Source organism: Coturnix japonica, chromosome 1 (assembly GCF_001577835.2).
Source record: "Coturnix japonica isolate 7356 chromosome 1, Coturnix japonica 2.1, whole genome shotgun sequence".
Taxonomy (NCBI): domain Eukaryota; kingdom Metazoa; phylum Chordata; class Aves; order Galliformes; family Phasianidae; genus Coturnix; species Coturnix japonica.
Window position 1 is genome coordinate 32,264,279 of NC_029516.1, and position 24,618 is coordinate 32,288,896.

The 24,618-nt window shown below is 38.6% G+C and overlaps 2 protein-coding genes across 5 annotated transcripts in view; both read left to right on the top strand.

The window, feature by feature from the left end:
• RAB3IP (RAB3A interacting protein) overlaps window positions 1-19,278 on the top strand; it is a 28,042-nt gene extending 8,764 nt beyond the window's left edge. The window contains exons 4-11 of one of the 3 annotated variants that reach the window (XM_015856066.2): window positions 4,660-4,755; window positions 7,262-7,339; window positions 7,696-7,899; window positions 11,334-11,462; window positions 13,693-13,805; window positions 16,815-16,914; window positions 17,014-17,083; window positions 18,911-19,278. In XM_015856066.2, coding sequence (XP_015711552.1) covers window positions 4,660-4,755; window positions 7,262-7,339; window positions 7,696-7,899; window positions 11,334-11,462; window positions 13,693-13,805; window positions 16,815-16,914; window positions 17,014-17,083; window positions 18,911-18,993 — 873 coding nt within the window. In that variant the 3' untranslated portion in view covers window positions 18,994-19,278. The other 2 variants (XM_015856077.1, XM_015856044.1) reach the window with 2 other exon arrangements.
• A 2,038-nt stretch (window positions 19,279-21,316) lies between these two features.
• Window positions 21,317-24,618, top strand: part of MYRFL (myelin regulatory factor like) — a 36,102-nt gene continuing 32,800 nt past the window's right edge. For both annotated transcript variants that reach the window (XM_015856023.2, XM_015856012.2), the window contains exon 1: window positions 21,317-21,655. In XM_015856023.2, the coding sequence (XP_015711509.1) occupies window positions 21,610-21,655 (46 nt within the window). In that variant the 5' untranslated portion in view covers window positions 21,317-21,609. The remainder of the gene's footprint in view (window positions 21,656-24,618) is intronic.

Consider the following 24,618-nt stretch of genomic DNA (forward strand, 5'->3'; position numbering starts at 1 on the left):
TTTCCTCTTTCCTCTTTCCTCTTTCCTCTTTCCTCTTTCCTCTTTCCTCTTTCCTCTTTCCTCTTTCCTCTTTCCTCTTTCCTCTTTCCTCTTTTTTTACATTTTGCTTTTAAAGTCTCTTTAAGACTCTTTGTTTCCCTCAGGTTTATGAGCTTTGTCAGGAGCAGTGAGAAAAGCAGCAATGGCAATTTGTACTTGATTTTGATGAAATCATTCATACTGGAAAGCATATAGACTTTCTAGGAATTAAGAAAGTGAGCACCAATTTGCAATCTTGCATGTTTCATTTCTTCCAAACTTCTTTTTACCCAAAGCGTGTGTGCAGTTGTACCATGTATTAAAGACAGATGGATTTGACTTTGTTGCAGTTGTGAATGGAAGGAGAACTAGAAGGGAAAGAGGAATTTCAAAGCTTAGGAATCCATTATCTGAATTCTTTTTTTAATGTCTCCGCTTCTTTGCAGCTTTTTTCTTCATCCCTGTTGTTTTTTGTTTTGTCTATTTGTTTTTAATATAAGGGATATACACACACCACATTTTTCTGTGTCAGTCTAGTTAAGGTACAGGACTGAATCATACTGTAAGATTGTGAGAAAGGTCAAGCCAGGGTAACAGCAGCGTAGCGTTTTGCAGTAACTGTGTGTAAGGTTGGGTGCACTTTTACCTGAACATAGTTTTTAGTCATTAAAACTTGGCTGATTTTTCACCCTTTGCTGAGCGTGTGCAGGCATTCTTTTTTTCTTTCTTTTTTTTTCCTTTTCCAGTGTAGGTTCAATACCTGAAGGGAACCTACACCCAGGAGGGGAGTAAACTCTTCAAAAGGGCTGACAATAGCAGGACATGGGGAAATGGTTTTAAGTTAAAAGAGGGAAGATTTAGGTTGGATGTTAGGGGGAAGTTCTTCACTAGGAGAGTGGTTAGGCCCTGGAACAGGCTGCCCAGGGAGGTTGTGGATGCCCCGTCCTTGGAGGTGTTCAAGACCAGGTTGGATGGGCCCTGCGCAACCTGATCTAGTAAAGGCGTATGTTTGGTGGCCCTGCCAGGCAGGGGGGTTGGAACTACATGATCCTTGAGGTCCCTTCCAACCCGGGTCATTCTGTGATTCTGTGTAGGTTTACCTTTTGGTTGCACTCTGTCAAATGGAGCTGAAGAGCCCACTTTAAATGACCTGAACCTTTCTGTGTGTTTTGCTCCTCTTTTCAAAATAGCATCAGGAAAAATGAGGTATTAAAATATATGTAATGATTCAATGCCTGGGAGTGCATCTCCTCACGTCTCTACGTTTCCTCATTTTTCAGTTACGATTGAGATGAAATGCTGCGGTTTCTGAAAGTAAATAAACCACGCTTAGATAACATTGAGAGAAAAGTGGTGGTATTTTGCATTGTGGAATTTCTTGACGTGCAAGTTTAGTGGAGCCTGTGCAACAGGACACCTGTTTGTCTTTTGTATGAAGTAACCAGCACGCTGCCTGGGCTTCAGTTTGCTTGCTTGTAGTGTTTGAGCTGTGGCAGCTCATGGTCACGTCTTCCTTCAATTTCTATGTGACTTGGCCATGGAATTCATTGCTGACCAGCAGTGTAATGATGCCATCCATAACTGCAGAGACAAACTTAGGTTTTGATGTTGTTTTCTCTTGGAACGTTGAAATCTCCAGCTCTTATGACTAGTTTGCTCCTTCTTGCTGAGGGAAGAGCAATGTATCAGAGCTGATGACTGTAAATATCATACCCTGAGAATGAATTCCATGCTTCCCACTGCCTTTAGAGTGAGGTCTGTAGGCTTGTTGGCAGCAAGTAGAGCCGTTTATGATTTTTGTAGCAGAAATCTGCATTATTGATATTTCCTAATATCTCCCTACTAGGAGTGGAACTGAGTGGTTTTCTTGCACTGATAAAGTGACTCTCATGAAAGAGTAACAATATATAGAACATGGCACTGTAACTTTCAGCATATCTTTTTTGACCATGGTACTCAGATCTGGATTTTGTTCTCGAGGTTTTAGTCTCTGTACGCATTCTTTCTGTCATAAGATCAAACTGAAGTACTCAGTTTTGTTTGACTTCAGATCTTACGTATTACGGGGTTTGAAGTAGACTTTTCCACCCATGTTGTCAGAGAATCCACTGGGGCACAAAGCAACTCCAGAAAGCCTGTTCCAGTGCCTGACTATCCTTCTATTGGTAAAATGCTTTTCCTCATATCTAGCAGGAGCCTCCTTGATGCAGCTTGAGCCAGTGCTGCATATCTTGTCACTGGTTACCAAGGAGAAGCTGGGTGTCTCCCTCTCTCCACTGTTCCTTAGGAAGCTGCGGGGAGCAATGAAACCACCTCTCAGCCTCCTTTTCCCTGAACTTACCAAACCCAGTGTTCTCAGCTGCTCCTCTTGGTATGTGCCTTCTGGCCTATAGACATTTTTCATCCTCCTCTGGATGTATTCAACTATCAGCACCTCTTTTTGAATCACAGAGCTAGGAACTGTGCATAGTACTCCAAGGGAGGCCACACAAACACTGAATATATAGAGAGGATCACCACTTTCAACTGTGCTGTGGCTAATGCATCCCAGAGTTCAGCTTGACCTCTTAGCTACTTCAGCAGTATTAGACAGCTCATTTTAGGTGATGTCTGTAGAAATTTTTTGCTCTCTTCTTGACCTTCTGCATCTACTGGTGACTTGCTTAAATTGCTGAACTAGATCCAGGCTGAGATTCTTTCTAGAATTCAAAACATTAATTGTTCTGAAGCAGTAATTTGCTTTTCTTATTGCTTCTTTCTGGAGATAAACTTAGTGCACATATTTGTCTGTGTTCTGTGTGGCTGGGAAGTGTTCAGCAATAACTTTAAGGCACAAGTGGTAGCAATGGATCCAGTAGCTTTTGATTTGAGCACTCTTTATTTCTTCCCTGCATAAAAAACCAAACATCAGCCTGAGCTATTAAACTTATTTGACAAGATAAGGTGTTATATTATGCTCTTCCTGAACCATGTGGCAGGAATTTGCCCCATATTTGTGCAATAGGCTGCATGCTGTTGTCTCCTTTTTGCTTTCATTAAGTAGCTTTACTTGTCTGCCTGAATTTTAATCTAAGCCTCTCACTAATCTTGCCAGTTACAAGCAAAGCTGAAACAGACTCAGCTAAATATTGGTAGTGATAGAACAAGGGTAGCTTTGCCTACATGAGTTTGACAAGTTTTGACCTGAATCTTATTCCAATCTCCTTCTACAATATCTTGTAGCACTTTTGTGTTTAAGATGTACGTAGTGTATTCCTAATATATCAGTGAAATAAACCGAAGAGCTAAAAAGTATTGATGTATTTGCTGTATTTATAGGAACATGCGAAACTTGACCTTTAAGGATTTTGCATCGGAATCTTTCATTTCTCTATTAGCAACTGTACCTTATGTGAGAAATATTGGAGAAATTTGACTCCTTCCCCCCCCCCAACATTTTAGTGGTACTTTTTTATAACAGCTAAAAGGCAGGTGTATTCTTTAATTGTTTCTGCAGTCTTGGAAGCAAGCTATTGCTGATTGTATTTGAAAACTCTAATGTGGACCATAGACTTGGATCTATGTCTTGGGAGTGATGGGATTGTTGTAGTAACAAGATAGGCAGGAGAAAGGAGGGGAAAGGTCTAGATGGGGACTGGGGATGGGAGAGCAGCTATGGGCAAAAGGAACGCTTGAAAGGTCAGAATGGGCTGCTTTCTGCTTTTCTTTCCCTTGTGGTTTCTTTCTTATTTATGTATTTCCCCCCCCCCCCCCCCGTCCTTTTCTTTCCTGCTACAGCTTTCAGTGTTTAATGGGTGAGAAAGGGGAACTCTTCCAAACTTGTCAAGCTTTTTGTACTCCTCTGCAAAAATACCCCCCTTTTCCCTCACTCTTAGGAAAACACAGATAAGATTGGGCATGTGTAACCCTTATGCTGCCAAATCTGTGCGAAGATCTTACTTTGAAAGTGATACACGGTCAAGCCCTTTTCATTCGAGTGATATCAGGGGCAAATAACATAGCTTGAATTTCATAAGCTACTTCCATTTGATTTATGAATCTGTATTAATGAGAGTAAGGATATAATTACAGCGTGACTTTGTAATTGTGTTAGTTACAAGGAGACCTACAAGGGAGTTGATGCTTCCTTCATGTTTTAAGATTGTAAAGGAATTGGGAATGAAACAAACAAACAAAAAGCTCAAAGAAAACCAGAACAGAACACCCCCTCTCCCCCCCCCACCCCCCAAACAAACTCCACACCCAATAAAATCAAGTACTTACATATTAACTACCTGTTAAGGAATAAGTAAATAGAACTGATATTCTGGCCTGTCTTTAAGTCTTCTATTCTTTCAGGAAAAGGAAAGTTGCTTTTTCATTTTTTTCTTAGAATTTTAGAAATGCTGGTGTTGAGGTTAGAGATGCTATAGATGTTGCTGTATAGCAGGAAGAAATACCTTTATACATACAGCATTAATTTAATGCTAATTTATCTGCTTCTAGTTTTAAGATGAATATGCTGAAAGGCTTTGCTTAGCAAAGGTTTTGTTTTCCTTGTTTTTTTTTTTATCCTTTTTACCCCCCATTCTCTTTGGTGTTAGCTTTAAGAGGCCAAATTACTTCTCTAAGTCAGAATAAATAACTTTTAATTTTCCATAGGAGCTGAAGTTAAAAGATGAAGAATGTGAAAGGCTTTCTAAAGTGCGAGATCAACTTGGACAGGAATTGGAAGAACTTACAGCTAGTCTGTTTGAGGTTTGTTGGAGTCTTCGATGTGATATACTTAAAGGAAGCTGAGCCAGATGTTTTATATAGAATCAGTGTTTTTCATGCAATTTTTCTGCAATAAGCTTATAAAGGGATTTCTGTTCTAAAGACCTGGGTGTGGTGGTAGAGGAATTAAGAGCAAGTAGTAGACTTTTCAATCAGGTGAGAGACTTTGTTGAGCTTGTCAGTTTGCCTTGGCACAAAATGAAGAAAATAAGGAAAATGTATCAGAAAGCTTGAAAGCATTTAGGCTTATTTTTTGGCATGACTATTTTGATGCAGCTTGTGTCTGACAACGACGCTATTTAGATAAGAGCTAAATTTGGGGTTGTCATGGTGATTAAATACAAAATAGCGTAGTTCTGGATTAATGGAGGGTAGAACACAGTGTAGAACTTAACCATGCTTTCAGCTTTTGAATTTTGGGTCTGGCAGCATGTTACACCCACAAGTTTGAAGATGAACTGAGTAGTGCACCAGGGGTGGCACCTGGTTGCAAAGTGAAAAGTCTTGAACTTTAAGTGGGGTATTTTCTTTTTGAGAAAATGGCAGTGATGCCAGCAAAGACTGTGAGCTTGCATTAAACAAACCAAAATCTTAAATCCACACTTGAAACAAGATTAGTTATTATTTTCTCATGGGATGTATGGAGGCTTACCTGTTGGCATCAATTTCATAAATGAGTTGTGCTTTCTGCTTACCAAATTGAAGGCCTTGGTTTTCAGCATATGCATAGAGATAAAACATCATCATTTACAAACAGTATTATTGATGTTGTAATGCTGCAGAAGTGTTGTCAAAACCTGGAAAGTAATGGCATTCATAAATGGAATTGCAACTGCTCTGTGGATTGGCAGAGCAATTTATTTCACCATCCCTGTAGTGCAAAGCTACTAAAAATATTAAGCGTTATAAATATTAACCAGCATAAATGGAACACTGGAAGGCTATTTTTTTTAGCATAAATATTCGTGTATATTGGGGGGACGAAAGTGCTGGGAAGGCTTTTTAACTGCAGAGGAATAAAAATTATGTTATCCATTTAACTTAAAACAGTTAATTTGTGAAAGCTACATGTGAAGTATAACACATTAGCAATGGTTATTTAATGAGTTTTAATTATTCAGAACTCCCAGCTGTTGTGGGCATGTCACTTAAATTCTCTCTTGTGGTCTGATTTCACCAAGAGTCTCTAGTAAAACACGGTGCTGAAGTTTCTTCACTTTTACAGTGGGATATCTACAGCCTTTGGATTCACATTCTATTCTGAATCCCACTAATTTCAGTGACCATTTAAGATGCTGCCTAAGTATGGTGGAGTTGATAATGCATCTCAGTTGAGGATCAAGACTTGTTTTACACAGCTGGTTGTATATGTTACATTTTTCCACACTTTTCCATCCTTCGCTTTCTAAGATACATCACTAAACAAAAACTGCATGGTCAATGTTAAATGTATTTGTACACATTGTATAAATGTGTATGTTCTCATTCCTGCATGTGTATGTTACTTAAGAGAATTTCACAGACCCATACTACACAGCTGTGTTGTCTGCCAATGGCAGCCAGATCATTTGGTATCACTATGTATGAAGTTATTGTTTTATTTATATAGTGTCCAGATATGTGCTAGGCGCTTTACAGATATGAGAAGGGTCCTACCTCTGGTAATTTTGTTGGTGGCCCTGATCTTTCTTTTTTTCTTGCTTTCAGTAAGCACCAAACAAGGACAGAAATTGGATCATGGGTGCAAATTGCTGGATCAGAGCCAAAACAAATAAGTTACCCAGACAAAAGCCTTAAAAGTCTGATGTAAAATGATGTTTGGAAAAAGAAAAAATAATAAATTGAAAAAATCCCAGTCCTTTTATGCTTCGTTATCAGCTTAGTCCTGCTCGTTTACTCAGATTGGTTTCTAGTGCATTTTCTGTTCTACTTAAGAAATGTTTGTTAATCCATAAGTTATTTTTAATCCTTTACTTTACGTTTTTATTAATGGTGACACTTCAGGCTGGAGCTGTTTGACCAGTTTCTTCATGCATTTGAGTAAAACTGGTTATTCTGGCTAGAAGGAGAAATTCTTCTGAATGTGTTACTGTGCCCTTGTTGCTTTTGTTGTTACTGGTTGAGCCTTTCTCCTGGGGGTCAAGGAACTTCAATGGTCAGCTGCAGAAGTGTGACCAGAGGCTGGCATTCATGACAGGTATTGGTTTTGCTGGGGAGGGGGGAGGAGGGAGTTGACTGTGAGTGGGTGGAGTTATTGAATTTCTGGGCTCTGGACAAAGGAGAAAGAACTTGCTGGGGCAGCGAGGGATTCAGATGATAGATATGCAGCTATTCTTTGGTTTGTAACTATTTAGATTCAGCACTTGTTGCACAGTTATGTACAAGTAATCTCAGTGAAGCAAAAGTATGATGCAACTCGTGAGTTTTTTACTTTTTTAAACTTGTAAATTAGTGTGAAACATTTACTCCAGCTCAGTGTTTTTTACAGGAAGCACACAAAATGGTTAAAGAAGCCAATGTCAAACAAGCTGCAGCAGAAAAACAGTTAAGAGAAGCACAGGGAAAGGTGAGCTTTTTTTCCAACTTGCTTGTTCTGTCTTTTTACATGGTCCTACAGCTGAAATGGGAATGATGGAAAGGTGTGTACGTTATCAAAATATAAACTGACTTGTTCTGTGTTGCCTTGATGCATTCTTAGCTAACACCAGTGGAAGCAGTGTTTCAGCATCACATTAGATAAGTAGGAAGGTGTGCAAGAAACCAGTTACTAATGCAGAAATAAAGAGATAGATCTCTCTGCTAGCACTGCTGGAAAATGAAGTCTTGATTTGAACAGAGGTTACTGGAAATGTTATTAAATGATTTAACATCATCCTATGGGTATGATATTTTTGTTAATGACTTTATATTTTTGTTTTCAAGATTGATGTCCTTCAGGCTGAAGTAGCAGCATTGAAAACACTGGTACTGTCTACTTCTCCGACTTCTCCAACTAAGGAATTTCAGTCTGGAGGAAAAACTCCTTTTAAAAAAGGTCATGCAAGAAACAAGAGTACAAGTAGTGCTATGGGTGGAAGCCATCAGGACCTTACTATGATGCAGCCAATTGTAAAAGACTGCAAAGAGGTAAAAGTATGAGGATTGTCTTCTGTTGCTGATGAGACAGTTTAATTTATTTGTTTTTTCTCGCATTAAATCTAGTATATATACTAAAATCTTCTAGTAGTGACTGCTGTAGAGATATTTTTCATTAATAAAAGAGTTTTTCTTATGTACCGATAGGTGTTGATTTTTTGGTTGTTTACAGTTAAATCTTTAAGTCAGGATGAGATAAAAATTGAAATACTGGAATTACTAATGTAAAGGTAGGAATTTAAAAGCAAAGGAGGGAAAGGTAGTAGCAAAACTCAGTGGTGTAACTGAATGGCAAATCCTAGTGGCTTTTTTTAAAATTATTTTTTTATTTTTATTTTTTTTCCAAATCTGGCACCAGTTGCCACAGGAAAAGAGGAAGAGAGGAAATTGAAAGAGAGTGGAGGAAAAACTGAATCAATGGTAGATTGTTAGAGAATAGGAGGGAGTCCTTTGAGGGCCTTGGGTTTATCTTCTCATGCCATTAAGAATGGGGAAATACGGAGGCAGCAGCTTGGTGAAAATAATCTAAGAGCTGTGACAAGGCTGAATGTCCTGATGGTGAATGAGTAGTGAAACTGCAGGTGAAATTCAAAATAAATAAATGAGAAATGATGTATCTGGAAAATAAAATGCAGCTCTAGCAGGCATATGCAGTTTTTTGACTTAGAGTAGGCTACATGATGAAGAAAAAAATGTAGTGTGCTTGTGGATAATTCTCTTGAGGTACTATGTCAGTGCTTAGTGATGGTCAAAGATCCACAAACCCTTAGGACTTGTTAGGAAAGGAATAAATGAAAAAAGAATGATACTGCTTTATAAACATGGAGTAAATATGTGCATCCTGTTTTGCACGCAGCTGTACTTCCATCTCTGAAATAAAACAGTAAAAAATGCAAATAAATGTGATGGGTGATCAAAGTCTTTCTCTGACTAGGGAGAGCCCTAGGGAGACTAGGGCTCTTTATGTTGAGACTTTCTGAAAGCAGGACAAAAATGTATATGATCGCAAGTGACATGGAGAAGATGAATGGTGAGCCAGTAGTAATTATTTCCTGTAATGAGAACACTCTGGAAACTAGAAGGAAAATCATTTTTAGTCAGTATATAACTAAATCTAATAACTAATTGTCACAAAGTGACAACAGGACAGAAAACAGTGTTGAAAATTATGCGAAGTTGCAACAGAAAAGCCCATTGAGGTACATACAAATACACATGATTTCTGGATCAGGAAGCTTATTTAATTACAAATTGCTAGAAGTTGGGAGAACATATAAGGAATGCACATGGCTATATTTCTTCTATGCTGTTTACAGGCAGCCCTCAGTCATTGCAGGTCATTAGAGAGACTGATGAGCTAACTAGACCTGTAATATGATTTACAATGGTCATTTTTATACTTTGTTTTGTCAGTCATCATTAAGTGAATTTATACTATCTGTCTTTTCATTAAAGATCTAGAGAAGGGATTGTTATGTTTCCAGTGATAAAATAAAATCCAACAACCCAAAATCCTGCTTACTTACTTTCAGTGGTATTCAGGATATTTTTCTTATTTAAATTGATCTTCTTGCTCTTCAGAAAGATTTAACAAAAAGGGGAGAACTGGCATGGAATCTAACTACTTTGTAAGCATCATATTGAGGATTTGACTAAATAAAGGTTTTAAATATTGGGCCAAGAGCATGAAGAGGGAAAAATCTGTTTTTGTTTCAATTTCCCATGGAAAGAAAGTGGTCAATGTGTAAAGGATAAACTGCAGGAAATCCATCCCAACAGTACCAACATCCCAGACAGATAGTTCCTATTATGCACGAGTAACCTCAAGGATAAGTGGATGTGTCTAACTAATTCAGAATTCATGAACAGGATTTAGATAAACTGAGCATCTATACCCAATGTAAAAGCTAAATGTGTCAGTTGATTTATGTTATTCTCCCAAAAGCTGAAGTGTTTCTCTGTTGCAGGTAATAAGAACTTGGATCTAGTGGAAGTGCAAGTAAAGACAGAGTGCAGATATACACATAGCACACTGTAGGTTGGAAAGAAGGAACATCAAGCTATAGTTATTGAGCAATTTTTTCAAGGCAGCTTTTTTTTTTTTTTTTTATAAATTGTATATTTGGGTGAAGTTTTGTTAGATGTAGAAAATAATCAGTAATTACTAAGAAATGCATTACCACTTGATTTCTGCTGTCTAGTTCTAAAATAGCGGGTTTTTTTCCTGCTGATGTCTCGTGGTTGTATTTATTTTAAAGCCAAACCTAGGTGGGTTTTAAGGTATAGGAAATGTTCATTCAGGGAGCAAGTTACACCTATTGAGTTTCATTTGTGCAGTGAGGTTGGTGGCTTAGCAACCAGAACAGTTATGGACTAGTTTAATTAAGATGGTTGTTCCTGATTGTACCTGAGTGCAAGACAAGTAGCTCTAATGGAAAACAAATTTGCCTGTCTAATTTTTGTGGGTTCTTTTTCAAGGAGGGAGGGGGAGGGGAAAAAAGCCATAAAAAATCTTCCTGAAATGTAAAAGAATGGTTAAGTGCTGGAAACTCAGAGAAGGGGTGGTAAAGAATAAAAGACCCAAAGAGGCTGGTTCAAAGCAGTGTATTGCTCTTTTAAAATGGATTAAAAAACAGTTTCAGCTCCTAGCGTATGTGTTCATTTTTTCATGCTCCTGTCTGTATTAGTTGCTTCTGATATTCCAAGACTTTCAAGTCACATTGGCTTTATGGAGATACATATTATGAAAGCAGTATTTATATGTCTAGTGTTTTCTTGAAAATGTTTTCTTCCAAAATACCGCTTTTCATTCTTGTTTGCTCTTTTTGCATTCACTTTGCTTCTCTTTGTACTCTGGAGTGGAGCAGCAACCTAAGAAGCCCGCAGAGGGAGCAGCATTAGGATCTGCTTCTCATTTTTCCACTTTAGTAACCTTTTTGTTTGTCTTCTGTGCTTTGGCTGCGCATTTAGTGTTTTTTTTTCTTTATTCTCCATGACTGCCTGCCATTTCTAGAGGCACTTTTTCTACATGACATTTTCTTCCTTTTGTTGCGTGGTCTTTGATGCCTCTAACCTTCCTGGCCTGTGTTTGGCCTGCAGTGTCTTTCCCTTCATTGTATTCCCTTTTGGTTTTAGGAATACAAACCTATTACAATACAAGAATAGGATTTAACAGCCAGTTGGAGTGAAAAGGTGCTGAAGTCTGTGTCAACAATCTCAAAGCCAGTTTGGCTAAATCAAGGTGGTACCACGCATCTTGGGAAAGTGAGTTGAAGGTGTTTGTTGCTGGGATATAATAGTATTCTTCTACAGCGTGGTAGAAAACTGAGTTTTAATGATCACTGTTTACCTGTGGATACCTGTAGATGGCCAGTTGCTAGTGTGATAATTACAGTATTTAAAATCTGCGACTCTGTGTGTTTTAGGCTGACCTGTCTTTGTACAATGAATTCAGATCATGGAAGGATGAGCCTACTATGGACAGAACATGCCCATTCTTGGACAAAATCTATCGGGAAGATATTTTTCCATGTTTAACCTTCTCAAAAAGTGAGGTATGTACTCTTAAGTGTTGTCACTGATGCTTTTTATTTAAATATGTTACATGGAACCAGTAGACTATCTTAATTTACGTATGAAGTTCAAACATTTTTGTTTCACCGGAGTATGAAAGTTTACAGTGAAATACCCAAGTTTGGTCTGGAGTATTGAAGTGATCAGTTTTTCTTTTCCATTTCCTATTTTAGATGTGGCTTTCTTAGGTGGAGGCTGTCTACCTCTTTCTGTGTTAATACTGCCTATCAGAGTAAGTGTTTGTAGGAAGGAGTGATGAGTTTTCCCCTAAGTCAGAGGTCCCATATAGTAGAAACCGTGTCTTGTCACTGGCCCTTGTTTATTCAGGAAGCAATACAAACCAACATACCTATTTTTATGGACCTGTTTTCTCTGATTAATCAGAACAGGTGTCTTCTTGAAGAGAGGTTTGTGTTGCAAGAATTAGACTTTAGGATTTGAAGTAATTTATCATGGACAGTTTGGAGATGTAATTTAAGATAAAACAAACAATGCGGCTTTTTTCTTTGTGTTATTTTTCCATTTCTTCTTCCTTCCTGGTACAGAGGAAGTAATGGCGTTGTACTCATGCTGGAAATACTATGGAACTGATTCCAGCTGCAGTTCAGTATCTGGTCTTTGTTCTTAAGCAGCGTTTGTTGGCTATAGTTGCAGTATCCGTCTCCAGGGGAAGAGGAGACAGCATTGCATATCTTGATTAAGACTAACAAATTTTAAAGCTCTCAGACTTGATTTCCCTCCCGTCCCCAATTAAATTAAGTAAGTCACATAGGAAAAGTGGTATATTTTCCTCAAATTTGTCTCTTATTTTCACACGGTGTGTGCACTTTTCCCATGTTCTTCACTTGCTGTTACCTGCTGGCGATAAGTATGAGAGATCTTGTAGTTAATTGTATGGTAGTTCATTGTGATTGGTGTAGAGCATTGTATGAAACTCTCCTACTAAGGTGTTTGCTCACTTACTATGGGAATTTAAATTACTTCTGCACTGTGTGTAAGTAGGCCATCCTGTTGTCTTTCCCAGCAGCTTGGTTTTGTTTTCTTCCACTTCGGTGGCAATACAGTTACTGTATTTGTATTTCCTCTTAAGGAGAGAGTAAGGCTTCTAGCACAGGTCAGCTGTACAAGTCAGTGTGTGCAAATGCTGTACACAGTGAGGTGCTTTCCTTTGAATATCAATGAGCTGCTATGTAGTTAATAAGTGACATGTATTATGTTTTTGAATAATTGAAAATGCAGTTATCTAAATGGTTGAAGTAATACTTCAACTCTTTGTAGCCACTTGTGTATGTGTGTAGCTTTCTGCTTTGCTTTTAGCACATAATATTGGGAAGAATATTTTGTGTGAAGCACTTTTGTAGTAACATTTTAATTATGAAATGTTCAAAGTACAATAGAAATATTTTTCTATTACTCAGTAGCAAAGGAACGTGGACAAAGAATTATTAAATAAAATAAATAGCACCTTATTTTAAATCAAGTAATGACTACTACTTGTCCATACTTAAACACTAATCTTGGACAACTGTTGAGTTCAGTCAAGCAAAATGAGCATATTTCTAGTGTGTTTATAAAGAAATAACATAAAAAAGCCTGAGGGAAGTTACACTTCCTTTATGAAGGTGATATTTTAACAAAACTAGTGTTCTGAAGTTACCATAACCTGTTGTCTCTTTTATATGTTGATCAATCTTACATGTTTGAATGTCTTTCTAAAGTAATTTTTGCCTGAGAAATAGGTGAATATTTACTTTGTTTTACAAGTTACAGAAGTTGCCTGCTGTTTTTTGTTTTGTTTTGTTTTTTTCTCCCCTTTTCCTGCAGAATACAATAAAACAAGAGCAATTTTTTAAATACACAAAGTTTGAGCCATGTTCAGTATCTGGTAAAATCACTGTGTAAATGTGTGTCCTGCTCAGATGTATGAGGAATAACTGAATATGTACTTAGCATGCTAACCATACATTCCCTGCTGTAGAGGCAGTCAGCTTGCCTGAGGGCTGGGTAGGGTTATTTGGAGGGCAGAATTTAAACTGAAGCCTAGGAATTCTTGTGTATGAAGCAAGCAAAATCTTATTTGTGATTGAATTTGTGTTTTGTTAGTTGACTTCTTCAGTGTTCCTAACTTAAGAGAGACAGAAATGTGTCACTGCATTGTGGCTGTGGATCACATGGAGCTGTTTTTAACTGCTTTCTACATTTCTCTTGCAGTTGGCCTCAGCTGTTCTGGAAGCTGTTGAAAACAACACTCTGAGCATTGAACCTGTCGGCTTGCAACCTGTTCGATTTGTGAAAGCTTCGGCAGTTGAATGTGGGGGACCAAAGTATGTTAAGCTAACAGACAGAGGGGAAATCTGGACTCATTTGAGATAACTGTATTCTCAATACCAGAGTTATTAACTGATCACCTCATTGAAATTTGTGCATGTTATACTTGTAAACATTTATTAAAATATCAGACTTCAGGACTGCTGCAAAATTTTTATGGGGGAAGTAAGCAACTAATAATGCAAATGTAAAAGGTTTGTTTTATATTAACCTTTTTAAAGATAATTCCCTTTTATTTGTAAAAGAAGCATTCTCTTCCTTGGAGAGGATCAGTCTGATTCTTAAGGCAGATTTCTGAACTAGGGGCTGTCACTTGTTCAAGAAAAAGGTATAGAAGTAGTGTGGGATCAACATCAGAGAGCTAGAGTTATTTGTGGGATAAGAAACCTAAGAAGTACAGAGCATACAGAGCATACTCACAAAGGCAGCTGAAGTATTTGAGAGGAGGTATGTAAAGTAAACCCTCTGAATGTGAGCAGAAGGAATGTAGTGAAGAGGGAGTAAAGGTGAGGGTGAGTTTGAACATAAGGAAATGTGGTTGAATGGCAAGATGATTGCTTTAGAAAGTTTGGGATGGTCCTAGAGGAATCTGAAGCAAGTCTTATATGTTAGATACTGATGTAGTTGTTAAGGTAAAGTGAGAGAGACTTGCCTGAGGCTCTGGGGCTCTGAATGTGAAGAGGAAGGGATTTGTAGTGTGCTTTAGAGTATGTCACGGTTAAGCAAGTAAGGCCAGTAATCACAGTCCTGAGGTAACCACAGTCACCTACAGAATCACAAGGTTGGAAAGGACCTATAAGATCATCTATAGGAAGTCTTGACTTCTTGCCTAAAAGATGTTTAGCAGAGTTAATATTTCTCTGTAATATTTTTTTTGTTGTTGTTAGAGCTCAGTTTTCTGGTAGAGAACTTGAATCAGAATGTGAATATCAGGATCAACATAAGTTTTTTTTTTTCCTCATTGCTGCTGTTTTTCAATTCTCATTTTTCCTCATCAGTTTTGAGTGGCAGAGAACATACACTTAACGTGTCAAAAGGAGTTTTTGCTTTCTCTCTAAAGAGGCTGTATTGCATTCTCCAATGTAATCCTTCAGTAGTTGGCTGGGTAGGAATTAACTTCTTGAGATGTCTCTGCAGAAAATGTAATTTAGTTACATTAGGTATGTTGAATGTCAAGATTTACTCTTTCCTCTCTTCTACAACTGTCACGAGGTGACAAAAACTTCTGTATGATTGCTTGTGGTTAAGTAATAGGTAAGGAATATGCAGTATGTAAACTTAATTTGACAGCAAATGTACTTTGCCTTAAATATTACTGGCACTGGATGGGAAGCAGCTGTTTCACTTTTCACTTAATCAGAGTAGCAGCTTTGCATTTTCTGTTTTTATGTGGTGAAAATCACTGTTTTTATTGAAACCATGTCCTTTAATAGGTAACGTAATACAGACAAGCAGCATAAATAAATAATAACAGTAACTGGAATAATACCCCTAAAGGAATAATGTTATTGCCCAGTTGCCTGGGGGACGGGAAGAACGGATGCATAAACTAGTGGGTAATAACCCTACAACAAAACAAGGAGTGGAGGTCAGGGAGCTGTGATATAGTAAAGAAAGGTTCCTGACATACAAAAGTTACTGAATGGTGCCAGTGGTGGTGTGTAGTAATGAAATACAGCTGAGTTTCCCCACAGGATTCAAGTAATTGTCCCCATGGGGAACAAAGCACTAAGCTGCATGTGTGCTGTACAGTGCAGAACTGAGTCATTAGTAATAGCTGTCATTCCAGCATTTAACCTGGTGTGATGGCAACACACTGTATAGAAGGTAAATCTATTGCTGGAAGAAGAAAGAGGGCTTTTTTTCTTGGCACTAAAAATCTATTTGCTCACAAAGGCTTGACTGCATTTGTGATCAGCCTGCTTCAGCTACTATAGAATTTCTTGGATCAATGTCAGTCCTTATAAATTACTGTGGAAAATCATATACACTCTTCAGTTTTCTCCTGTCTTGCACGGTTCTGTGGACCAGCTGCAGACTATTAAAGGGGCTTGTAGGCCGCTATTGAGACTGTGTGAGCTTAGTAATTTTTCTTTCACTTTTGAAAGGTGGCTGCTTCTTAAGACTCCCTAATTTTGTGAGATAGAGATGGGAGGAAATCTAGAAGCTTTTGAAGTCAGTGGAACAGAAGATACCTGACAAGCCAGTTCATCTGGGATGCTGTGATATAGAAATTCCAAATCAAATTCCTGCTGTGTTGACATTTATTAAGACAGTATTAATAGCGGCTTCCTCTTCAAGAGAGATGTAAAACTTTTTTTCTAAATAATACTGGAAGAGTTATTTGGAATTGAAGAATTTCTGACTACTGACCTTCCTTCGTTCATGTATTATCATACGTGAACAGTATTATTTGCAGTACACCAGGAAAAAGTAAACGTAATTATTTTGCCATCACTTTCTGTAATGGTAATGGAAGGAGTTATTACAGGCAACCTGTTTTCCTTCACCTCAAGTTCTTTTATACTCTGAATGAAAAAATGTGATTTCACTTTGGGCATAAATACAAAGCTGATCTTAGAATGCATCTGACAGAGGCTTTGTGCATTGACTGTTATTCTTTGGGGCTTGTGTTTTTTTTCTTGGTATGCATTTTAAATGTTGGGATCTGCTGATCATTCAAACAACGCTTATTCCACATATAGAGTTAAAGAATTCCTGCTGTTCCAGACTTGTCAGACTTGAAGCCATGAATGTGAAAGCGTCTGACCAATGCTGATAAAAGATATAAAAATGGGAATATAGTATGATGTGCTAATGTTGGAACAAAATTTGTCCTGGTCAAGCTGGAGTAGTTGATGACATCATTTTGTAAGCTTCAGTTATTAAGGCAGAGTTGAGTACCTATGCAGATAGGAAGTAATTACATTAACACCTGTGTATGTTTAGAGTGTGAGATATTAATGTCAGATTTGTTTATTAAATTATGCAAACTTGTTTTATAGGAAATGTGCTCTGAGCGGACAAAGCAAGTCATGCAAGCATAGAATCAAATTAGGAGATTCAAGCAGTTACTACTACATTTCTCCATTTTGTCGATACAGGGTAAGCAAATTTACTACAATTTCATTTTATGTAGTGTTTTTTTTTTTTCTACCATCATTCAAAATGGTATTAACCACCATTATTTTATGTGGGTTTTAGATAACTTCTGTGTGCAACTTCTTTACGTATATCCGATACATCCAGCAAGGACTGCTGAAGCAGCAAGATGGTGAGTAAGAAATTGCATTTGGGGTATATGAATCATAGAATGCTTGGGTTGGAAGGGACCTCAGGGATCATGAAGCTCCAACCCCACTGTCACATGCATGGCCACCAACCTCCAGATCTGGTACTAGACCAGGCTGCCCAGGGCTCCATCCAACCTGGCCTTGAACACCTCTGGGAATGGGGCATCCCCAGCCTCTCTGGGCAGCCTGTGCCAGCACCTCACCACTCCCTCTGTAAGGAACTTACCCCTGATATCCAACCTAAGTCTTCCCTCCCTCAACTTAAAACCATATCCCTTTGTCTTGCCAGTAACTACCCTTGTAAAGAGTTCACTCCCCTCTTATTTCTAGGCCTCCTTTAGGTACTGGAAGGCTGTAGTGAGGTCACCCCATGCCCTTCCCTTCTCCAGGCCAGCTCCCTCAGCCTGTCTTTGTGAGGGATGTGAAGAAAATACATGTATAGTGAATGTGCCTAAAATTTGCAGATGATAGTCATTGTGGGACTGTGGGATTTTGGTGAATTTTCAGTAAAGTAATAAAGAAATGGTGCTTTTCTGTCCATCTTAAATATATATATATACATATAAATCTTCATATGAAAATTCAAGACAAATTCTGTGATGAGAGAAGTTATGATTATTTTCTACAAAGCATTTAAAATAAAGTATGGCAAAGTATGGAAATACTTGTGATCTTTCCACATCATCTTAGCCTTCTAGTTCCATTGTTTTCAGGCTTTAACAACAACTAAACAAGTTCTATTTTATTATTATTTTTTATTTTAACACATGGAATAACCAGCAATGTCATTTTAATAAAGAAAAATTCTGCATTTCTTAGAGACCCCAAAAAATCTTATGTTGGTTTGACCTGGGCAATTCTTAATGTATAGACACATTTTCTCGCTTCATGCACTGAAAATTCAGGCAACCCTTCTTTGTCAGATGGTTGTGCAGGTAGAACTGATTAAAAAACAAACAAAAGAACAACCCTAAAACATTAAACCAGACCATAATTTTATTTGAATGCAGCTGAAAAACAAGCATTTAATCTTCAGTGTGGCACTGCAAGCTTTCTTGATGAGGGCTGTCTGTACAAATGTATTAGCTAATGTAAGGCATGATTTTTTTTTTCACTGTTCTCCCCCTCCCCCCTCAGCAGAAGGGAAAGGTGATTTTACTTCTGTTGCTATTCTTCCTCCCCAGTTACCTGGTTGCTTTGTTCCTGTCAGAACAGCATATCCAACAGCTGCCTATTTAGACTCTTATCTTGGCAGTAAATCAGAAATTTGCTTAAGTGTGTGTGCAATTTGGTTTTAGTAAGTCCATATAAAAGATGGTTGTGCAAACATTGCTCATCCATGTTACTTAATTCTGAATTTGAAAAGTAGACTGTGTGTCAGAATTGAGGTTGTTCTTCATTTGCTATTATCGCTCTAAAAGAAAAAATCATAATGATTTGATAGCGTTTAAACAATAAATTTAGCTAAAATTTTCTGCCTAGGTAAAAGAATAAAACCAAGGGGCCTTCAATTTTTACTTATCTGACAAATTCTACTTTCTCTTTGCAGTCTTTTATACAGAAAATGAGTCAGTAAGCAGAAGAGTTCAATTAAGAAACTGTAATTAATTGAAACTGAAAGCACTGATGCATTTCTTTTCCCAGGTTAGATAAAAACATCAGCATTTAGAAGAATAAATTAAAATGTAGTGTCTTTTACTATGACCATTTTCTAGAATTTTCAAACTATTTTTTCCCCCCCAAAACCAAGCACCAAGAGCTCGCACAGCTGAATTCATTGCATCCAGTGGTATTTTTGTCTTTTTCAGTGGATCAGATGTTCTGGGAAGTTATGCAGCTGAGAAGAGAGATGTCACTAGCAAAACTTGGCTATTACAAGGAAGAACTCTAAATCTTTTTACTCTTGGGCATGCATGAACTTCATGTAAGATACACAGCTCTAAAATTGCTGAATCTTTTTTGTCACTTGATATTTATTTCCACAAAGTGGGTCCAAGATCTTTCTCCTTTGGCAGATTGCACTAAGAAGTACTGTGATTGTTTTAAACTGACCTATGCTGTATATGTGTCCATATAATACCTAGTTGAACAAATGTGGTAAGCACTTGCAAGTGTATTAGTGATTGTAGTTTACATTTACAAACAAGACTTCTGATTAAATAAACGTTGGTCTGAAGCAGCATCTCTTGTCTGTTCTTTGTGAAGCAGAGTGATGTGAACCTGCCTGAGAAGCTGAGCAATTTCAGACTGGAAACCAAGATGGTTTTGTGGTGAGGGAATGAATGCCTGACGTGGTGTACTGTTAAGATGCATGTATGCATCATCTGTGTGTGTGTGTGTGTATGTGTGTGCTAATCCAGTTAACAATTAGAAGGTCTTGATATTCTTTTAAATGCTGCATTCCTGTATTTTTCATTTCCAAGTGATACAAGGAACTGTATGCTGCAAACATTTATGCTGTCAACAGCATAATAAATCTGTCTTTCTCTTTAAAGAGGAGTGCTTTTCAGACATCAAGGAACAATAAGATAACCTTGGACACTCTTTGGGTCTTTCTTTGGTTAGAAATCTACCTGAGCCCTCTGTGACTACTAAAAACCTTTTTTATTTTTGGCTTTAATGCCTTTATATATGAATCTTTCTACTTTTCTTTTGCAGTTTTGTTCCCATTGTTTTATAAATCAATTTCCCACAGCCCTCCTTACATCTGCAAAATATCCATTGCATGATTTAAAAAAAATTTTTTTTTAACATGTTGATTGTAGTTTGCTGGTAATGTTAGTGGCTTTTTCACACACACAGCTTGCTCCAGAGACAGCCTGAAAACGGATCATGGCTTTTTAAGGAAGATACATTCTTTGTTCAGGTGCTACTCCTTTTTCCCCAGTTAATAGTGTAAGCTGAAGGCAGAAAGTTCAATAGGATATGTGGAACACAGTTGTGGATGTATAGTATTGTGGTGGTTTCACACTGGCTCAGCAGTACTGTGTTGGTCTTGTTCTCCCTTCTCATAAGGATAGGGGGGAGGAAATAGAATGGAGAAAAGCTTGTGAGTTGAGATGTGGGCAGGGACATAGCTCACCAGTTACCCTAGTGGGCAAAACAAAATTGATGTAAGGGAGGTTAATATGATTTTTTTTGCATACTCAAACAGAGTAAAGCAATGAGAACTAAAAGCAAACTAAAACCACCTTCCTGTCATCCACCTCTTTTGCGTTCTCCCCGAGCAGAGCAGGGGAATGGGCACTGTGATTTAATCAGAGCAGCTCAGGCTGCTCCAACAGCCCCACTGCAGCCAGAGCTCTTCACACAGACCACCCCTTTTAAGGCCCCAGTTACCAAAACCTTACCACATTAACCCGATGCATGGAGATTTGCTATGTAAAAGACCTAGAAAAAACACTGGAGTCCTGACTGTGACAGCCATTTATCAATCACAGGTACTGATAAAGCAGTGGCAGATAAAGTTTCTGCTGCAGAACGGAAGAGTTCTCACTGCAGCTGCTAGAGGAAGGTGTTATTTCTTATTTCAGTTGAGCTAAGGAAGTCTGGTTTTACTCTGTCTAAGAAAACAAACTGTATTTATCGCTGTTATGTTAGGCTTATAAATGCGTCCTGAAGGATTGTTAATCCTTGGTTAACATCATGAAAGCAAACTGTTTCCTGGATTAGCTAACAGTAGTTAAATTATAGCTCATAGCTGCTGCTGTTCTGACTTAGTAATCCTTTACAAGTGTTGCTCATTAAAGCAAAGAGATTTTCTTTTTTCCTATGTAATAGTGTCAAGACAAAAGGTATCTAAAGTTTATTACGCAGAGACTATCTTCATGTATTGGAACTACAAAGGACTAGATCCAACTGGGATGGAGGAAAGCGAGTCCTGCTGTTAGCTTTGAGCCCCCTAGTTGAATTTTCACTTTCCCATAGGTTTGCCTGGGACTGATGGACTAATTGGTAGTTTAAATTCCTTTCAATAATGTGATTCTTCTCCATAATCTGCTCTGCAAGATGAAACTGTTCTTAAAGCCATTGGGTAGCCTGGCGCTCAGCTGCTCAGGTGGGATGTAGTGCATATGGCGAAGCTGCTCCTGCAGCCAGTGGAGCTGTTGGTCTTTCACCAGGAGTTGTAATTGTATCACCCGTGTGAAAGTACAGAGACAAGATAAGTAATTTTTATTGCCGCATTTTTTGCGCATGTGTAATTGTGATCAGTACTGGGACCAAAGGTCCCTCAAACAAGAGCATTGAGCGCACTGAACTGAGGAAAGCACATCGCCTTCATCTTGCCTCAGACGTCGTTCCAAACTCTTTATGTGTAGCAGGGTTGAAGTATTTTCCTGACGCTGGTATGAAGGAACAGGAGCAGCTGGGATGAAGTCAGCTGAAAGCTCTGCTGGAAGCACGATGTGCTCCTTCGCGTGTTCCTGATCGCCTGGGAGGGGACGGCGTGTTTCCTCTGCAGGACGCTGCTGGCAGCAGGAAAGTAAAGGACCTCCAGTGGCTCGTCATGGATGTGGTGGGAGAAAATGAAGCCTTACAGCAGTTCTTCGAAGGTAAGAGCTTAGCTTAGTTTTAAAAGTCTCAACAATCTATTGTGGCAGCAAAAGTACACCGATTGCTTGAGGTGAATTGAAGAAGAAAGGAGGAAGACAGAAGGCCCCCGAACAAAAGCTCTATTTACACAAAGCAATCATGTAATGTGATCCTGGAATGAAACAGCGCCAGCGGTAGAGATGCACTGCACTGCGTTCTTCCTTTGGGGAGAGCAGGAAAAGGAAGAAGTTGGCTCTGGCTGAGCCCACGGAGGGACAGTGCTGGTGACTGCTGGGAGGAAAATGGGGAAGGGGCAGAGGGCTCCTGGCAATTTCTTGCTTCTGAAGTCCCAATGACCTTCATGAGGTTGGGGAGCACCCTCCTTGCAGCCGCTCATCCTGTCGGGTTAAAGATGGTTGTCCTTTCCACTCCTATACCTGATTATAATTGCCATTATTTTGTCTTTGATCTGTCCAGCCTTTTCCCCCAAGACATTTCCTGCTCAGACAAGTCTTTTGTCTTTCTGCTACCACAAATGATTTCTAATAGACTCCTTGATCAAACTGCTTTGCTCAGACCCTGCCATAATGTAATTAAAAATTTTATGCATTTTTTTTACTTTCTAACTCTTTCCTTGCTGCAGTGTTCACCTTGAATTTTTTTGCCATGTTAACTCTGCAATTCCACATTTCTGTATTCTTTTTTCATTCTATTATTTGTCCAGACTGATTTAACTGCAGGGGGCAGCTGGGGAGAACATCTGCATAGGGAGGAGAGAGAAGGAGAAGCTCTGTCAATTCCATCAAGTAAAAGGAAAGATGAAACATCTTGAAAGGTTTTGGTCCTTTACTAAACACGCATTTCTGCTGTGCCACACTAGTATATGGGAAGGGCCTCATTTGAAGCATGATTTGCATTCTTTTGAAGCAGGCCTTAGCTCCACCGAACCTGCTTAGCGCTACAGCTGGTGGTTTGGCTTGTGTGTTTGTTTTGACAGTCATTTGTATAATCAACTTGCCTTTATGTTATTGAGAGAGGACAGTCTGGAGTTCTCGAGAAAAAGGACATAATTAAATAGCTGTTTTCCTATCAATACCTACTTTCAGTATTCAGTAGACAGATTAGATATGACTCTGACTGGGACTTGACCCTGGATTTTTCTTACTGAAGTAAATGGCTTTTCTCTTCTGGTATGCTTGTTGTTTTCTGCCTAATTTCATTCCTTTCACACTGGATACTTCAGTTTTGACCTAAAACTCTTCTGTTGTTTCTATTAAAATTAATACTTATTAAAATGTTTGGATTCTTGACTCCATAACTCCCTGTTTGCCAAGGAGAGTGTCTGCCCCTCCATAGCAGAGCAATCTCTTACTGCTGACGTTATCATTAGGCTGAGACACTCAGTGAAGGCCAAACTAATTACACTGTTAAATTTAGCCTTTTTTTTTTTTTTTTTTTATTGCTGGAAGATATTGGTGTCTGAGATGCGTGTGTTTGGCCTCAGTGCCCTTTGCTATCTGAAGAAGTTTCTTGGTTGTGGAATCACACCCTCTCTTTATAGTCCTTGTCCTGCCTGGATAACACCGAGTATAGTTTGGTGCTCTTGGCAGACGAATGAAGCCACAGAATAAGCATGACTTTAAACATGAAGAAAGCAAAGGCCTCTTCTACTATTTTAAGGATGAGAGATTAAAAACAGGAATTAAAGGGGAATTGTGTACTCACGGTGAGATTACTGGAAAAGGCTGATATTTTGGGGGAGATCTGTTTTTCTTGACACAGGCTCACTCCTTACCTTTTGGAGTGCTGTAGTTTCTCCCACCTCTGAATACCTGCAGTCTGTGCTATGTCCCCACAGGTTGTAGTTCTGCCAGGTAGAAGCTGTTTTTGACCTAAATCCTTTCCTACTTATTGCTACCATGTGCCTGAGCTCCACGTCCTTGGCTCTGATTGATGAGCTGCTTCTATCAATGACTCTTGTCTGTTCCAGTCAAAATGAGTGGGGCTATGGCACAACTTAAATAGTGAGCAATACCTGGAGTCCTTTCATGTGAAAGAATTTAAGGAATTATTAATTAGCCCTTTGTGTAAGACTAACCTCAGTATAAGCTGGTGAAGTTCTGCTTGACTTCCCACTGAGCTTCTATAGTGGCTCAAAGCGTTTTAGAGGTGAAGTATCTTCAGATGAAGATTAGTTATTAATTCTTAAGAAAACATTTCCTTCAAGTTGCAAGAGTTTGTAGCAAACCTTGTGATTTTGTACTCCATAAAACAGGTAATAACTAGCATTGAATGTGTTTTATGTGTCGTTTTTTATATCTCCAGCTTTATTTAAGGATTGTTCCCTGTATATAGGGATACTGATCTTACTACAAATAGCTGGACTTGGCTAGGAACTTCCTGGCATAGCTCTTTTAATGACATGTAATGATCAATTTAGCACTCAGTTTTAGTCAATACTAATTGTTTGAGAGGATATTTTATTGGTTATGGACTGAATTTATTTACACAAACAGCACAAATAACTTGGTTATTTGCTGGCTCCTCTGGAAAGCAGTGGCTGTGGTTTCAGCCACATTCATGAGTGTGTTTGACTTTCTCTGAGATGTTTACTCTAAGGAAGACACCAAAAGTACCATCCCCCCCATCCTTTACTTTGCATAAGAATTTACTGGAAAGAAGGCAACTGGTTTCAATGCAGTTGTAGGTAAGGCTTCTACAGGGAAGTGCTGGGAGAATTAATGAGGCAGGTGACTCAGGGATTGAGCCTGGGGCTGCTGGCTTCAGGAGTACATAAAGTGGAGCTCAGGAGCCAGATTACTGGAACTTGGTGGCTGGAGGTTGCCAAAAAGAGAGATGAAGTAGGACAGTGATCAGCATACTGTGGTGCTTGTGGCTGGAAACAGGGAAAGGCTAGGGGAGAACGGGCAGGGAAATGGAAGCCAATGTAGAAGAGAGGCTTTGGATTTCAGATCAAAGGGAA